The following is a 16,020-nucleotide window of genomic DNA, read 5'->3' on the forward strand; positions in this document are numbered from 1 at the left end:
TCAAACAACTTTTTTGAGACTGTCTTTGGCTCACTGCAGTTTTAAGGAGAAAATACACCACTTAAACATATGAACAACATTAAAAACTTAATTTTCACCACAGGGGGACTTTAATGACAACATTCAAAGAATAAGAAAGCATATTTTCAGGTCTATCTATCTATTGTAACCTAACCTACCTCATCGGACAGTGATTTGTCAGTAAAAATTTACTTGGGAACAGCAAAACTTTACTGGGGATCTGGCAACGCCCCTGGCTGTGAGTATATCGGGCCTTGAATCACATTCAGTGCAATGCAAGTTTGAGAGGTGGTGCCCCGACAAATCTCGCGAGAATCACGACTTGCTTTACGGCACGACGTCACATACATCAACAACATATGAAGCAGCCTCTATGGAAGACACTAGCACGCATTTCAGACGTGAATCATGGCAGAGTCGACGAAGAGAGTGCAGTCGGAAGAGTGCAGAGACAGCTCTGCGTGAGTGGTATTTACGACAGTAACGTTAAATACAAGTACTCCACAGCGACTCTAGGGGTCGCTGTTTGAGAAAAACGGAAACTGCATAGTGTGCCTTTAAAGGAGCTGTATGTAAGATTGTGGCCAAAACTGGTACTGCAATCACTTTCAAATTACTGTACTGTATAGAGCGGTGTATCCCCTCCCCCTCCCCCTGACTCGAGGTTGCCAGATAGGCTGCAGGATCCAGCAGGAACATAGGCTGCAGTTTGTAGCTGCAGCTGTGGTAACTAGAGCAGAGCTGGCAACCCGGATGCAGAAACACTACTGACTTCGTGATTGGTAGATAGATGGAGGGCAGCGCTTCAGGCCAAAACACAAGATGACAACATCAACATCAGTTGAGGGCTGCAACTTCACTTTTTAAATGACAATATCCTGGCCGTACTACTTTTGTCAGTGATATAAGTATTTGAAATGAACATGATTTCTTAATGTCTAGTGACATATCAGGGCCATTTTATGATTAATTGAAATACATTTCTTACATACAGCTCCTTTAAGTGACAAATTGGTCTTAGATATTCATTTTTAAAATTTCTTTGGAGAAAGACACATACTAAATGCTGCCATACTAAATATGAAGAAAAAAAATCTTTAAAATGTAACTGCAAAAGAAAAACTAAAATATATTTTTATTTCAGACATTTTAGATTTAAAAAAAATGATATAAAGACTATTTAGTAAATATAAATAAGTGGTGGGGATTACAAATGATTTAAAAATAAAAATAATAAAATATATTGGCCATAAAAACATATAATGAATATATTGTTTAATATGCGCAATAATACAATCACCCTCATTGTTTGACGTATTTAGCTAATATATTATGTATAATGTTTTTTTTGTTTTTCTGTAAAGCCTTTTTATATGGGTAATGATGTGACTGTTACATGGGGATTTTATTTTATAATACAATGAATTTAATTAGATATAATATAGATTATATTCTAGAATTAGAATATAATGAACATATTCTCCCAGTAGTGCTGTGACCTTTAGGCTGGAGAGTGTTGCAGATTTATACATGTGTGCAAGTACAGAAGCGAGTTAAATATAAGGTCAGAGAGATAAGGATGAGACCACTCTACATATCACTCTACAGATAACTTATGCTCAAAGTAGAGAAGAAAACGTATTAGAGCAACTTTTTTATGTTGAATGAAAAGTGATGCCGACAAGAAGTGAGGAACTCGCCAAATGAGAAGGAGAACGCATAAAAAAGGCCTTTTTAAAGGGGGCGTTCAGTCTAGATGACCTCATTTGGGGAGGTCATTAATTTATCTTTAAATATCTGTGACGACGACAGTGACACTCATGTGCTGCTTTGTGAACAGAAGAGCTTCTCTGGCACCAGAACCATCACTGATATTGCCTTGATTGAAAAACGTTTTGATATTTGTTCTGCTTTATACTTATGTATTTGTAGAATACTTGTACTGCTATAAATACTAATTGTAATAAATAAATGGACTATTTTGATAACGTCTGCCTCCCGGGGCATTGATTTATACGCCAGAACAGACCCTGGAGAAGTCTTCGGTCTGAATTGTAAGTATTTTAAAATGCTTATAATTTAGGCCCGATTCAACTTACTTACCTAACCAGAATTAGAAAAATAAGGTAAAGGTGCAGAGTTACACACCATAAAACAATATATATACAAATACTGTACATAGATTATGTATCACACACACACACACACTATATATATATATATATATATATATATGAATTATAATATTATATTTAATTTAAATTGTGTTGAGAGCATCTGATTAGCTTTTATAATGAAGCTGATTTCTACTGAAGGGAGAAGTATGTTCTTAGTTTTATGTAATTGTTTATCTCTCTCTTACCACTCACTTCAGAAAAAGATTGAGTGCGGCTTTGTGAGAGGAGAAGTAACACCATGGAAACCAGTCAACAAAACAAGTGAGCTGAACAATAGCCCACCCTCGCTGTTCAGGCTCCACTGCTGATTGGACAAACTGTCCAAAAATGCAGCTCTACCATTATTCAAAGTGACTGTCAGTCAAACATGACCCTCCAACAGAGCAGGCTAGTCTGGGGCAACAGGAGACAACACTGCACTGATTTGCTTTCACATAGATTTGATTTCATTTAAGGATATCGATATTGTCTGACTTGGGAAAGCAGAGTGAATCAAATGTGATTTAGTTTGAACAAAACAATCACAAAGTCTCAAAACATACATAGAATGGTCGCGGGTAAAAAGGTGACAAAAGAAAGTATTCTTCCATCTGTGTGTGAAGATAATGGAGATGAAGGTGGAAAAGAAGAGGATTTGGGTGGAATTGCGAGCAGGCCGGTCAGCAGACCCAGAAGTGTCTACAGCAGAGGAAGTGTTGATGGCCAAGTGAGTGTCCATGCTCATATTTCACATATTAACATATTAACACTTTACAGTAAGGTCTAGTTTCTTAACAATATATTCTTACACTTTGTTAATGTCAATAAAAATGTTCATGTTCATGTTAGTTCACAGTGCATTATCTAATGTTAACAAATGCAACTTTTGATTTTAAAAATGTATTAGTAAATGTAGAAATTAACATTAACTAAGATTAATAAATGCTGCTGAAGAATTGTTCATTGCTCATTTGTTCATGTTAACTGAATGTTAACAAATCAAACCTTATTGTAAAGTGTTACTCTGTTTCTTATGCTTGTATGTTAGAAAATACATGATGACTAGCACATGTTCTTGGATCAACATCCTTTCAACCAATCGGATATTAGGGTTTAGTGGAAGAGGCATGGTTTGGCGTATGATAGGTTGAACACTGGTTGCTGACATCCCAAATCCCTTCTATCGTGTCTGAAGTACTGAGTGTGAATGTCTTCAGTATGGTTTATGAATACTTTCAAAACACAGTCAATAAATATGCATGAATTTGATTGGGGGGGAAATGCAAACTTAATTTACGAATACTCAAAGTAAACATACAGTGTTAATTTAATACACTTTTTGAGCCAGCCCAAATTTAACCAGCATAAAAGCAAGAAAATACTACACTATACTTCTCAAAAGTTGGGTTTAAACAATGCTTTTATTCAGCAAGGATGGATTAAATTGATCAAAAGTGACAGTAAAGACAATTATAATGTTACAAAATTTGAAAATAGATGCTGTAAATGCAAAAATATTAAGCAGCACAACTGTTTTCAACATTGATAATGATAAGAAATGTTTCTTGCGTAGCAAATCAGAATGATTTCTGAAGGATAATGTGACACTGAAGACTGGAGTTATTCTATCACAGGAATAAATTACATTTAAAATATATTAAAATATTTGATTATAAAATAAAGTAATTATATTTTGGAATATTTCTGTTTTTACTGAATTTTTTGATCAAATAAATGCAGCCTTGGTGAGCTTAATAGACTTCTTTCAAAAGAAGACCAAATTCATCAGAAACTCACACTCTTATCATCAGCATATGTTGAGCTTGATTGGAATGTGATTGACCAGTGTTTGTTTATGTCATTGTATATAGTTTAGGTTTTCTCAACTTTTTGATGCTCTCACCGCTGTCAATCCCAGAATCCCCCGCATGAGCCCGTTGCTCATCTCACATAGAAACTGAATTGTAAACGCCCGCTCATCTCAGCACCAGTGGGCACACACAGTTACTTTTCAACCACTCACCACAAACCATCTGCAGCTCCATTCTGCTATCTAGTACTCAATCCTCCAAAATACATAAATAAATAAATAAATTCCTACCCTACAGTATGCTTTTTTCCTCACAGTATGTTTCATTTGGAAATATGTCACTTTGTGGAAGTAAAATGATAGAATTGTGCACCATTCAGAAGTGAAATGTAGAAATTCATATAACAATGTTTAACTAGAACAGCAAAGTTTGACAAGTTTGTTTGGAATGTTGGCTTGACAAAGTCTTATTTTAAAGTTTTGAGTATGAATGGATGGATGGATGGATAGATGGATAGATAGATGGAAATGTTACACATAATTTTTTATATAGAAACAACAAAGTCTTGTTAAGTTTTGAATAATGTTGAAAAAGCCTTGCAAAAATGTAAAGATTTATAAGACTTGTAGACATAAGTGAACAATAGATAGATGGATGAATGGATGGAACAAAGTCTTGTTAGAAAGTTTTGAATAAGGTTGAAAAAGCCTTGAGAAAGTTTGAGGGTTTATAAGACTTATTAGAGAAAATAGTAAAACGTCTAAATGACGAGGCATAATTTCGGAGCATATTCCCTGCCTGAAAATGTTCATCCTTCTGCTCAGAGAGTGCCTAGATCCCCCAGCCAGAATCAAAGCATAAGAATGGCCCAACAGGATGAAGATTATACACATGAAGAAGACGAGGTGGATGAAGGTCGAGGCCTCCCAGGTGATGGACAGCAGCAGGAGGAAGAGTGTGTCATCGCTGACCAAGATTTTGACATAGACCTGGAACTCAGCAGATTTCACAGTAAGAGTTCTTATTAAAAGTGAAAGTGTGAATATGAACAGAGAGAGAGAGAGAGAGTAGGCTGGCGGGGGGGCGTGGGTGATGCACGTTCTGATAGAGGGTGTCAAAGAGCTAAGGGGCAGAGAATATGATGTTTCCACTCAATGGGGAATAAAACAGGCAAACGGCCGTGAGTCATGCTTGTAATTTCAGACAGGCTTCTCTCTTTCTCTCTCTCTCTCTCATTTTTCACCTGCTTGTTCTGCAGATACCGAAACACCTACACAATCCTCTACATATACATAAATCACGGCTCGATCCATCTCTCACTATCTCTCTGATGGCTGTTTATTCAGCTTATTAGAGATAGCCATCTGCTAGATTACTGCTGTGTGCCTCCGCATAGCTTAATGAATGGCTTGGGAATTTTCCACATTCATGATAATTGCGCATCTCAATGAGAAACAATGATACACTGTTGTCGTATTTGGTTTACCAAGTCACACCAGTTCATCTCAATTGAGCTAAGGTTGCATGTGTGAATACGCCATATTGGTTATCTTCTGATTAACGGCGCTTGCTGAGGAAAGCATCATTATTATTTTTGCTCATAACTATAATAGTAGACCCCTAACTTTATGAGTAACTTGTCCTTGCACTGTTTGTGCTGCAGAAAATCAGATTCTAAGCAGTTTTTCAACGTTATCTTCTGTTGTTGCATTTGTATTTCTTGTATTAGACTTATTTCGAAGCAGAACTTATATTTCATGCTTTTAAAAGTGCTCCAAAAATATCTACTAATACATTGAAATATCTGCAATTTATTCGTGCTTACAGAAAATCTGTATGTTTTGAATGCCCATAAATGGAGAAATATACTTTTTTATTTTATGTTATATTTTTACTTAGATATTTTAATGAAATCTGAGAGATTTCTGTCCCTTCATTCACAGCCTACGCTTTGACGCTTCAAAAAGTTGAACTAACCCATGTGAATTGAACAGTTTAGTCCAATTTTAAGAAACTCGATCACAAAGGCTGCGTCAAAATTGCATACTCTCTTGAGTAGGTACTTATTCTGAATAAGTAATTACTTTGTGACCGCAAAGTATGTGTATGAAAATAATCCGGACGTAATACGTTCGCCATGTTGTCATTGTCATGTGACCCTACCAGTGTCAGTTGCTTCGCATCACTGTCATTCACAAATCCTCTCCTGTGGCCTCATAGGATAGTAAAGTGTCCGTCGTATTCACACTTCAGAAGCTCGCTGGAAGTAGTAGATCATCCAGGTACTTTTGCCTTCTCTTTTATGAGTACTGTGAACTCAGACATCTTTTGTCACTGTTTTTCACTACTATAGTAGGGAAGTATACGATTTCAGATGCAGCCAAAGACTTTAACATTGATCGGCAAACATAAACAGAAGCTCAACTGAACTTGCTTGACATGTGAGAACAAATCTCATTGGTTCTTGCAGAAGCTCAAACGTGATGCGTAACACGAGAATGAACCTCATTGGTTCTTGCACGTCAAGCGAACATGCTTGAGCTTCTGTTTACCACAACTGATGTGTGAGTTGATGAATGTTTATATGTGAATAAAAGACTAAATTAAATCTGTTCATCATATAAATTGATCGAGTCTCTTCAGAAAATTTGGACTAAACCATTCGATTTATATCGATTCGTTTTACGATCTCTTTATGAACTTTTTGAAGCATCAAAGTGTTAGTTGCGTAGCTGTCAATGGAGGGACAGAAAGCTCTCAAATTACATTCAAAAGATCTTCATTTGTGTTCTGAAGATGAAAAAAAGTCTTACAGGCTTGGAACCGACATGAGGGTGAGTAATTAATGACAGAAATTTCATTTTTGGTGGACTAACCCATTAAGTGAAATGATTAACTAGACATGCTAACTATCCAAACCTTGACTCATTGCTTGGGCTAGTAAGAACATCCTAGAAACCACATAGAAACATGCTAAACACCACATAGATCACTTTAGCAACCACATACAGTAGCAATGCAAGGGCAACCATTCATAACATCCTAGTATTGGTTCTTGTCTGTGTTTGTCTATACTGATTGAGAATTTTTTCTTTTATCACCATTGCAACTGTAAATATTTTACCAATTTGCATAATTTATACTAGAGATATCTTATCAAACAAATGAGAGATATTCTGATTGTTTTTAGATGAAAAACAAGCATATGACCCTACAGGCCAGTCTCGCTACAAAGAGGCTTGTAAGATGCTGAAAGTAATTCCTGTATCCTACTTCCTCCGAAATATTAAACAGACTGAAATCAACATGATGCATTATGGATTGGGATCACAGGTAAGAACAAAGAAACAGGTTTAATGTCAGACGTTTTTTTTTAGGGAAAGAACTACAATCCCATGAAGCACCGTGAACCGCATAATTGAATTATTTAGAAACGATGGAGAAATATAAAACTACTTATTTACAAATGTTCATTATACGTATAATCGATTACCGGTATGCCATTCGCAGTGCTTCATTGGAGTGGGCGGGGCTAAAGAGGTAATTTGGAGCCTGTAGCTTTTTTCGATTCTGTGATTGGTGTAATTTTCTGCACAGCCTCATGGGTAATGTAGTTTTTCTACATTTTCTACGTTTTTCTATATCCAGTGTTACACATGATTATTTTTAAAAATAAGTTCAAATAAAAAGAGCTGATGGCTTCAGCAGAAGCCCAGCAAGCAATAGCCGTCATTTCACCATCTAGGTTAACTATAGGTTAACGCTGAAAAAGGGCGGGGCTACGTAAGGTCTATAGAGCTGATATAGTCCGGATATGAGTAACCCACTTCTAGCCAAAATAACCTTGAATTTGGTTACATGTCGTTTTTGCCAAAATAACTTGCGAGATGTATGATATTCCATCATGTAAGCAAAGTACAATGATTACAAGGTGTTTGGTTTCATTTCTTCTCTCATTTCATTTCTTTGTTATCTAAATAATGACTAGTCTATTCTTGGGCTATGGTTTAGACATCTATTCAATTTTCACTCACAGCCCAAATTTTGCCTTGTTTTAGCCTAGATGTCTGGTCTGTGTTTGGACGGCTATTAGACGTCTTTTAAACGCAAACTTGCTTGCTGGGAGTTAACAACTTCATAGTCTTTAAAGGTTTATAAGTTATAGATCAAAATCAATTCCCTTATGGAGAAAATTTATGGAACTGACTGTTGCACTCTATTTGGCATGATTTGTTTGTTTCAGTTCTCTGATTGGTCAAGATATTATTGCAGAATCATGGGTAATGTCATTTTTCATGAGGATTCCCACCGTTAAACATGATTATTTAAAAGTAAGTTAAAATAATGTGGGCTGATGGCTTCAGTAAAACCATATAACATATTAGTAGGTCTTTTTTTTAAAGTTTATATGTTAAAAATCACTTCTCCTATTGTGAAAATGAATGGGATTTTTAGTTCTGGAACCCGACTGTTGCAATACACGGCGCTCCCATTTAAATAAAAAACTGCTGGCCTTAGGAAAAAATGCTTTGGTGGATACACAGCATAAAGGGTAACAAAACAACGTTAAACATTGTAAAAACCCTCCTCTATAGGGAACCAAAGCTCTGGCGGTTTCTCTGGTGACCAACATCTCCATCTTGAAACTGAATCTGCGAGATAATTGTATGGAGGGAATGGGCGCCGCTGCCATCGCTGACATGCTCAAAGAGAACTGCTACATCACAGGTGACACACACTGCTTCTACTTTACAATACTGGCTTGTTTCCTGTTGGACTTTTATTTGGGATTCACTAGCAGTGTGAACTTCAAGTCTGTTTGATCTTATCCGTGAGACAGTCTTGTCATGTATTTTGTAGAGGAACATGGGGATCGGACAGTCTGGAATCTTTTAGAACCCAGTATTTTGCAAGGTGTTTTATCATTCCTGTCCTGCACTGTGATATCTGAGCACACACAACGGTGCTAGACTGATAGTGACCATTTAATAGAAATTATCCAGTTCAAATAATAGAATTATGAAATGGAGTTAATTCTGTTGATGTGAATGTTATTAAACACACACTTTCACTGAAAAAAAGGTGAAGGATTAAACAATTTTCACTCAGAAATTGCTTGTAAATTTCACAAATAATTACTAAGAATTGGCAAGCAAAGACATTGAATTAAATGTGAAATTTTGAAGAAGAAAATCTGAAATAGTATTTTTCTAAAATGTGCTCCAATAATCTTTGTTTTATTTACAACTTCAAAAATATATATTTTTGCAGTGTTGGGGAAAGTTACTTTTAAAAGTAATGTGTCCCTATACAAAAAAGTAACTAATTGCGTTACTTAGTTACTTTTAATGGAAAGTAATGCGTTACATTTCTTTTGCGTTACTTTTTCTCACCTGAGCTGGGCTTGTTTGCTTGCTTGTTTTTTAATAACAAACAAAAGTTCTATTTTTGGCAAATGTTAAGGCCCTTTCACACCAAAAATGAAATGAACAGGCCTCAGGTTGAAGGAAAAGCAGATTCACGCCTGTACAGTAGAGGGCGCAGCTCAAACAAATTTTTCAGCTGTGTTCTGTAAATTTTCTATATTGTATTATGTTCACAACTTGTAATAATTACTTCAATGAGCTCATTGTTTCTGCCTTAAATTAATAAATTATTAGCTATATATGTACATTTCTGAAATACATTATTTGAACACTAATTACATTAAATTGTAATGTAGACACATTCATATGTATTGTTAAAAGCGCTATACAAATAAATGTGAATTGAATTGTTGCTGCCGGATTGGGGAAGAATGGATGCAGTCAATAAATAGGAATAAAGTGACTTGCATTACTCATTTGAAAAAGTATCTCAGATATTTTGCTGTAAATTCAAAAGTAAAACTTTTACGATTATGGAGTTAATTGTGTTTTTCCCTCCCAGACATTGATTTGTCAGAAAACCGGATGGGTGAATATGGAGCCAGGGCTCTGTCCAGCATGCTGTTGGAAAACACTACCCTATTCTCTCTCAACCTCTCCGGGAACCATCTGGATGAGCGAGCGGCCAGACTCCTGTCTCCAGCTCTGATCGGCAACCAGAAACTCCAGCACCTCGACCTGAGTCACAACAGATTCGCAGATATGGCAGGTGTGAGATGATGTGAAAAGCTTGCGGTTGAAAGGTTCACTCCTTGAGCTTAGACATGATTACAGCAGACCTCTTGCTTTTAAAGGGGCATTTAGTGTTATTTGGCTGTCTAATGTTGAATGCTTGCACATAACACTTGAACTGGAAGACTATTGCATGGTCACTTAGTATACTAGAAGAAAACAGCTTGAGATTTGATCTAACACATGCATGACAATAAAGGAACATTAACCTTCGCTGAAATATTACACAATGGCAATCAAATTAAATATGCCAGTTTCTCTTTTTCATCACTCCTGAGTGTAATAAAATAAAATGTCTATTGTCTAGGCACAAAATTGTTGTAATTTAGTTTCAATTCACTAATCAAAAGAGAACTCTCAGGTTACATTAGCATTTTTGTTCTGAGCATTTTGAGCTTTTTGAAGTTGCATTCCTGCAACAGAAAACTTCCATTTCATGCCAACTTCAAATAGAGGTTGTGCATTTGTTTTTAAACAAACTTTTGACTTGCACTGTTAAATATTATTTTTTTAGATTTGGACAAACATAGATATTATGTCAGAGTGGCAAAACTTGCTGATAAAAACCTTCAAATCTGCTGTTTTCAAACACATCTGGCTCACCAAAGATTATCTTTCTGTGAGAAAGTATGGAAAAGCAATTTTTCAAAATAATGTTGGTTTTTTTATAGCTAAGTGCCCTCTTCTTAACTGCTATGCAAATTGGAAATGATATTCAGCTTCAACACAAGCACAATATCTTCCTATTTGCAAACATCTCCATATCCAGAGGGCTGGATCTCAAATGATCAGAAACCCCAGTATGATGATGAGGGATATAGAACGTAGTCCTAAAGCCCCATAGCTGTCAGCATGAATGACAGTGTGAAAATAGGGAAATTGCCTCAATAAAATATTGCATATATTCATCAAGAGGAACTCCTCCATGACCTGCCATGATTCATACATCCTTAACAGATTCCACTGGCACATCTCTGTTCATATTGCATATGGTGATGATGGCTTTGCTTTTATAATCATACACTGCTTGCTTATTCTTGGCAGGCTACCCTGGTGACCATTGAAAACGTGGCCAATAAGGCCTGATATAGTAATATAAATCAAATATGATATTCATTGTGTTTTTATTTATTTAAGAGCTTTGAAAATGGAAACAGTTTAAGGAAATGCTATTATTATACTGTACGTAATACACTACCATTCAAAAGTTTGGGGTCTGTAAGATTTTTGCTCACCAATGATGCATTTATTTGTATTATTATAAATATTATTATAATTAAAAAAAAAAACTTTCTCCTATTTGAATATAATATATTTTAACATTTAATTTATTCCTGTGATCAAAGCTGAATTTTCAGCATTACATGATCCTTCAGAAATCATTCTAATATGCTGATTTGCTGCTCAAAAAACATTTCTGATTATTATTAATATGGAAATCAGTTGTGGTGCTTAATATGTTTGTGGATGTTGTTGATGCACAGATCAACATTTATTTGAAATAGAAATATTTTGTAAAATTTTAAATGTCTTTACTGTCACTTTTTATCAATTTAATGCAGTCTTAATGAGCAGTCACTCATTATATTATAACTTTTTATTTGAGGGAGAGGGTCACTCACAAGGGGACCTCTATATTTTGGGCCTAAATTACTAGTCAGTCAGATCATACAGAAATCAAATTATAAGTGAAAGGCACAATAATACACTGAATTAATAACAGTTACTCCCCCATGTTGCTCGGCATCTTTCTCCTCCCCTCAGGGGAAATCCTGGGTGCTGCTATTGCCGAGAACACGGGAATGAAGTCACTCAATCTGGCTTGGAACTGCATTCGAGGAAAAGGAGCCATTGCATTTGCTGAAGGCCTGGGGGTAAGAGAAAAATAAAGTCCTTCCTCTGCCAGAGTCAGTCACTCATGCTAAGAATTTACTTCAGCCTAAAATCCATTGATCAAGTCAAGATTTAACAACTGAGATAGAGTAAAATGCTGTTAGATCCTCCGTTCTATGCAGTAAAGGAGACTTATCACAAGGAATTAAAGTGTATTTGATGTTTTGAGATAAAAGAGTTCATTCAACTATAAAAACATACTGAAACTTCCTCCCCTGTCCAAAAATAAATGAATTAATAAGGAGGATTTCCATCACAAGATCTCTTGGAATAGTTTTAGCATGTCATTGAATATGGAAATGTTAGCAGACTACTGCTAATAAACACACAGACACTTTATGTGACCTTGTAAAATATGCTGCATAAATAAACATATATGAATCCCATAGCAGATAGGCAGGTGGAGCTGGGGGAGGTGGAGGGTCTCAGAGGAACTCTGACTAGTTTATAGCAAACAATGAACCAGACTATTTAATGTTGAGCAAGCATTCTCATTGGCTGCAGGGTCAGCAGAGGCCAATCAGCTTGTGCCATGTGGTAATGATGTGATTGCCTCCAGACTGCATGTAGAGGACCTATCAGCCTGCGCCCTCTAGAGTTTCAAGACTGAACTAGATATTTATTGAAATTAAGTTACATGAATTATATTTTTATTTAAAAAAAAAAAAAAATAATACATATATATATATATATATATATATATATATATATATATATATATATATATATATATATAAATATATATATATATATATATACACTCACCTAAAGGATTATTAGGAACACCTGTTCAATTTCTCATTAATGCAATTATCTAATCAACCAATCACATGGCAGTTGCTTCAATGCATTTAGGGGTGTGGTCCTGGTCAAGACAATCTCCTGAACTCCAAACTGAATGTCAGAATGGGAAAGAAAGGTGATTTAAGCAATTTTGAGCGTGGCATGGTTGTTGGTGCCAGACGGGCCGGTCTGAGTATTTCACAATCTGCTCAGTTACTGGGATTTTCACGCACAACCATTTCTAGGGTTTACAAAGAATGGTGTGAAAAGGGAAAAACATCCAGTATGCGGCAGTCCTGTGGGCGAAAATGCCTTGTTGATGCTAGAGGTCAGAGGAGAATGGGCCGACTGATTCAAGCTGATAGAAGAGCAACTTTGACTGAAATAACCACTCGTTACAACCGAGGTATGCAGCAAAGCATTTGTGAAGCCACAACATGCACAACCTTGAGGCGGATGGGCTACAACAGCAGAAGACCCCACCGGGTACCACTCATCTCCACTACAAATAGGAAAAAGAGGCTACAATTTGCACGAGCTCACCAAAATTGGACAGTTGAAGACTGGAAAAATGTTGCCTGGTCTGATGAGTCTCGATTTCTGTTGAGACATTCAGATGGTAGAGTCAGAATTTGGCGTAAACAGAATGAGAACATGGATCCATCATGCCTTGTTACCACTGTGCAGGCTGGTGGTGGTGGTGTAATGGTGTGGGGGATGTTTTCTTGGCACACTTTAGGCCCCTTAGTGCCAATTGGGCATCGTTTAAATGCCACGGCCTACCTGAGCATTGTTTCTGACCATGTCCATCCCTTTATGACCACCATGTACCCATCCTCTGATGGCTACTTCCAGCAGGATAATGCACCATGTCACAAAACTCGAATCATTTCAAATTGGTTTCTTGAACATGACAATGAGTTCACTGTACTAAAATGGCCCCCACAGTCACCAGATCTCAACCCAATAGAGCATCTTTGGGATGTGGTGGAACGGGAGCTTTGTGCCCTGGATGTGCATCCCACAAATCTCCATCAACTGCAAGATGCTATCCTATCAATATGGGCCAACATTTCTAAAGAATGCTTTCAGCACCTTGTTGAATCAATGCCACGTAGAATTAAGGCAGTTCTGAAGGCGAAAGGTTGAGTGTATATATATATATATATAGAATCTTATATATGGTATGACCCCTTTAAAAAGGAGCACTTAATTTCTGCACGTTACTACAGTCGGTCTGTTTGGATTTTTTTTTTTTTAAGGGAAATATCTTCTTGCGGACCCTGGACTTGTCGTACAACGGCCTGGGCAAAGAAGGTGCCGTGGCTCTAGAGGAAGCACTCAAAAACAACAATACACTGGAGGATCTGAACATTAGGTACTGTCGTCATAGTATGGTTATATATCATAACTGTGCTCACCGACGAGTCAATGTTTTGAAGGCAAAAACTGCCCTCACTTATTGTTCCCTACATGCACACGTGGACAGTTGTCTTGATTTATTGCCGTAATTATGAGATGGTAGACGGCAGGAACTGTTCTGTGTTTGTCTGCTAAATTTGTTTGGATGTTCACAATGCACATTTATTCATGATTTATTTGCAGTGGTGAAATCAACAAACACCAGACTCAGCAAACAGTCAATAAAATGACAGACACTTATACTTCCATTGCCAAAAATACTTCAGTATTGTCTTTTTTCTTTGTCTGCAGCAATAATCGCATACCCTTTGAAGGAGCCGTGCATTTAGCGCTGGGCCTCAAAGTGAACTCAACTCTACGAATTCTCAAAGTATGAAACATTAGAATAGGAACAGCAGCTGAATTATTGAAGCAAGTAATACTAAAGTGGCTTTTGAGCGTAAACTTTCAAGTCTGCGTCAGAAGAGATTTACAGCATTTCTCTATGTGTTATTATGACTAATTCTGTTGGTTTTCGGTATGATCCAGATGTCTAGGAACCCAATGCAGTCAGCGGGATGCTTCGCCATTCTAAAATCGGTTCAAGCAAATCTAGAGTCTGCAGTCGAGTTCTTGGACTTCTCTGTAAGTGGCCCTTACCCATTCATTTCTCATATTTCCTTTGATATTTATTGGTCTTTATTTCTAACATTATTTTTTTTTGTAGGACATTTGCGTGGACCAAGAATTTAAAGACTTACTCAACAGCACCAAAGAAACACTCCCAAACCTCCAAGTGAATCATAGTGGAAAAAAGACCTGAAATGTATTATTTATTCAAAAAACATTCTGGACAATCCATAGGCATGTAAACTGCAAATGTATTTTTGAACTTGCATATAATTGAGACTCTAAACTGATTTGAATCTAGACTCACACTCCCCCACATGGTAAATTGGATCAAGTCATAGTTGATGGATCGGTTTCTGCCGTTAAGGGAACAATGGTTCAGTAGAATGATGTATATATCAGGATTTGATAGCATTAGTGACCTTAGACTTTAAAACATATCTAACAAAATGGGTAGTTGACATGTGTGGAGCAATGCAAAGCTAGACTTTGTGTAAAATCATTGTAAACAACATTTATCCAATTACTTTATACTACTTACCATTCCAAAATTTGGGGTCTGCAGCATTTTTTATGTCTTTGAAAGAAGTCTCTTATGCTCACCAAGACTGCATTTATTTGTTCAAAATAGAGTAAATGTTATTAAATATTAATACAATTTAAAATAACCGTTTTATATTTTAATATATCTATTCCTGTCATGCAAAGCTGATTTTTCAGCATCATTACTCCAGTCTTCAGTGTCACATGATCCTTCAGAAATCATTCTAATATGCTGAGTTCAAGAAACATTTATTATTATTAATGTTGAAAAACAACTGTTCTGCTTAATTTTGTGTGTGAAAAGTATGATGCATTTCTTTGGATTGCAACGTTTGATCAATTTATTCCTTCATTGCTGAATAAATCAGAAAAGTATTAAATAAAATATTGTATACTTCTAAAACGTATTCCTCACCCTGCAAGATATTCAAGTGAACAACGTCATATATCAGTCACATCTTCCTTACAAATAATTAGCATATATCTATGGTATTTAGGCAGCAAATGTGCTTGCTCATTGCAATTAGTCTGATTTCATTAATTATTATTCATTTTTTAACCCATTTACCCCAAAAAACTAGTCAACAGACAAGTTAAACCGGGCAAACCAGCTTGGTTTAAACT

The 16,020-nt window shown here is 36.2% G+C and overlaps 1 protein-coding gene across 1 annotated transcript; it reads left to right on the top strand.

The window, feature by feature from the left end:
- Window positions 1-2,557: 2,557 nt before the first annotated feature.
- lrrc74b (leucine rich repeat containing 74B) lies at window positions 2,558-15,795 on the top strand. The gene is made up of 10 exons (XM_079872682.1): window positions 2,558-2,904; window positions 4,813-4,999; window positions 7,179-7,321; window positions 8,584-8,716; window positions 9,917-10,123; window positions 11,911-12,020; window positions 14,085-14,200; window positions 14,536-14,614; window positions 14,773-14,868; window positions 14,951-15,795. The coding sequence occupies exons 1-10, from the start codon at window positions 2,746-2,748 to the stop codon at window positions 15,044-15,046; spliced, it is 1,326 nt and encodes a 441-aa protein (XP_079728808.1). The 5' UTR covers window positions 2,558-2,745; the 3' UTR covers window positions 15,047-15,795.
- Window positions 15,796-16,020: the final 225 nt, after the last annotated feature.

Source organism: Squalius cephalus (genome assembly GCF_949319135.1).
Source record: "Squalius cephalus genome assembly, chromosome: 5".
Lineage (NCBI taxonomy): Eukaryota > Metazoa > Chordata > Actinopteri > Cypriniformes > Leuciscidae > Squalius > Squalius cephalus.

What these genes read in the sequence shown, in the direction of transcription:
- lrrc74b (XM_079872682.1), top strand. Translation starts at nt 2,746, where the DNA reads ATGGTCGCGGGTAAAAAGGTGACAAAAGAAAGTATTCTTCCATCTGTG. An exon ending in CTGGAGGATCTGAACATTAG is followed by an intron (nt 14,201 to 14,535) that starts GTACTGTCGTCA and finishes CTTTGTCTGCAG; the next exon opens with CAATAATCGCATACCCTTTG. An exon ending in CAACTCTACGAATTCTCAAA is followed by an intron (nt 14,615 to 14,772) that starts GTATGAAACATT and finishes GGTATGATCCAG; the next exon opens with ATGTCTAGGAACCCAATGCA.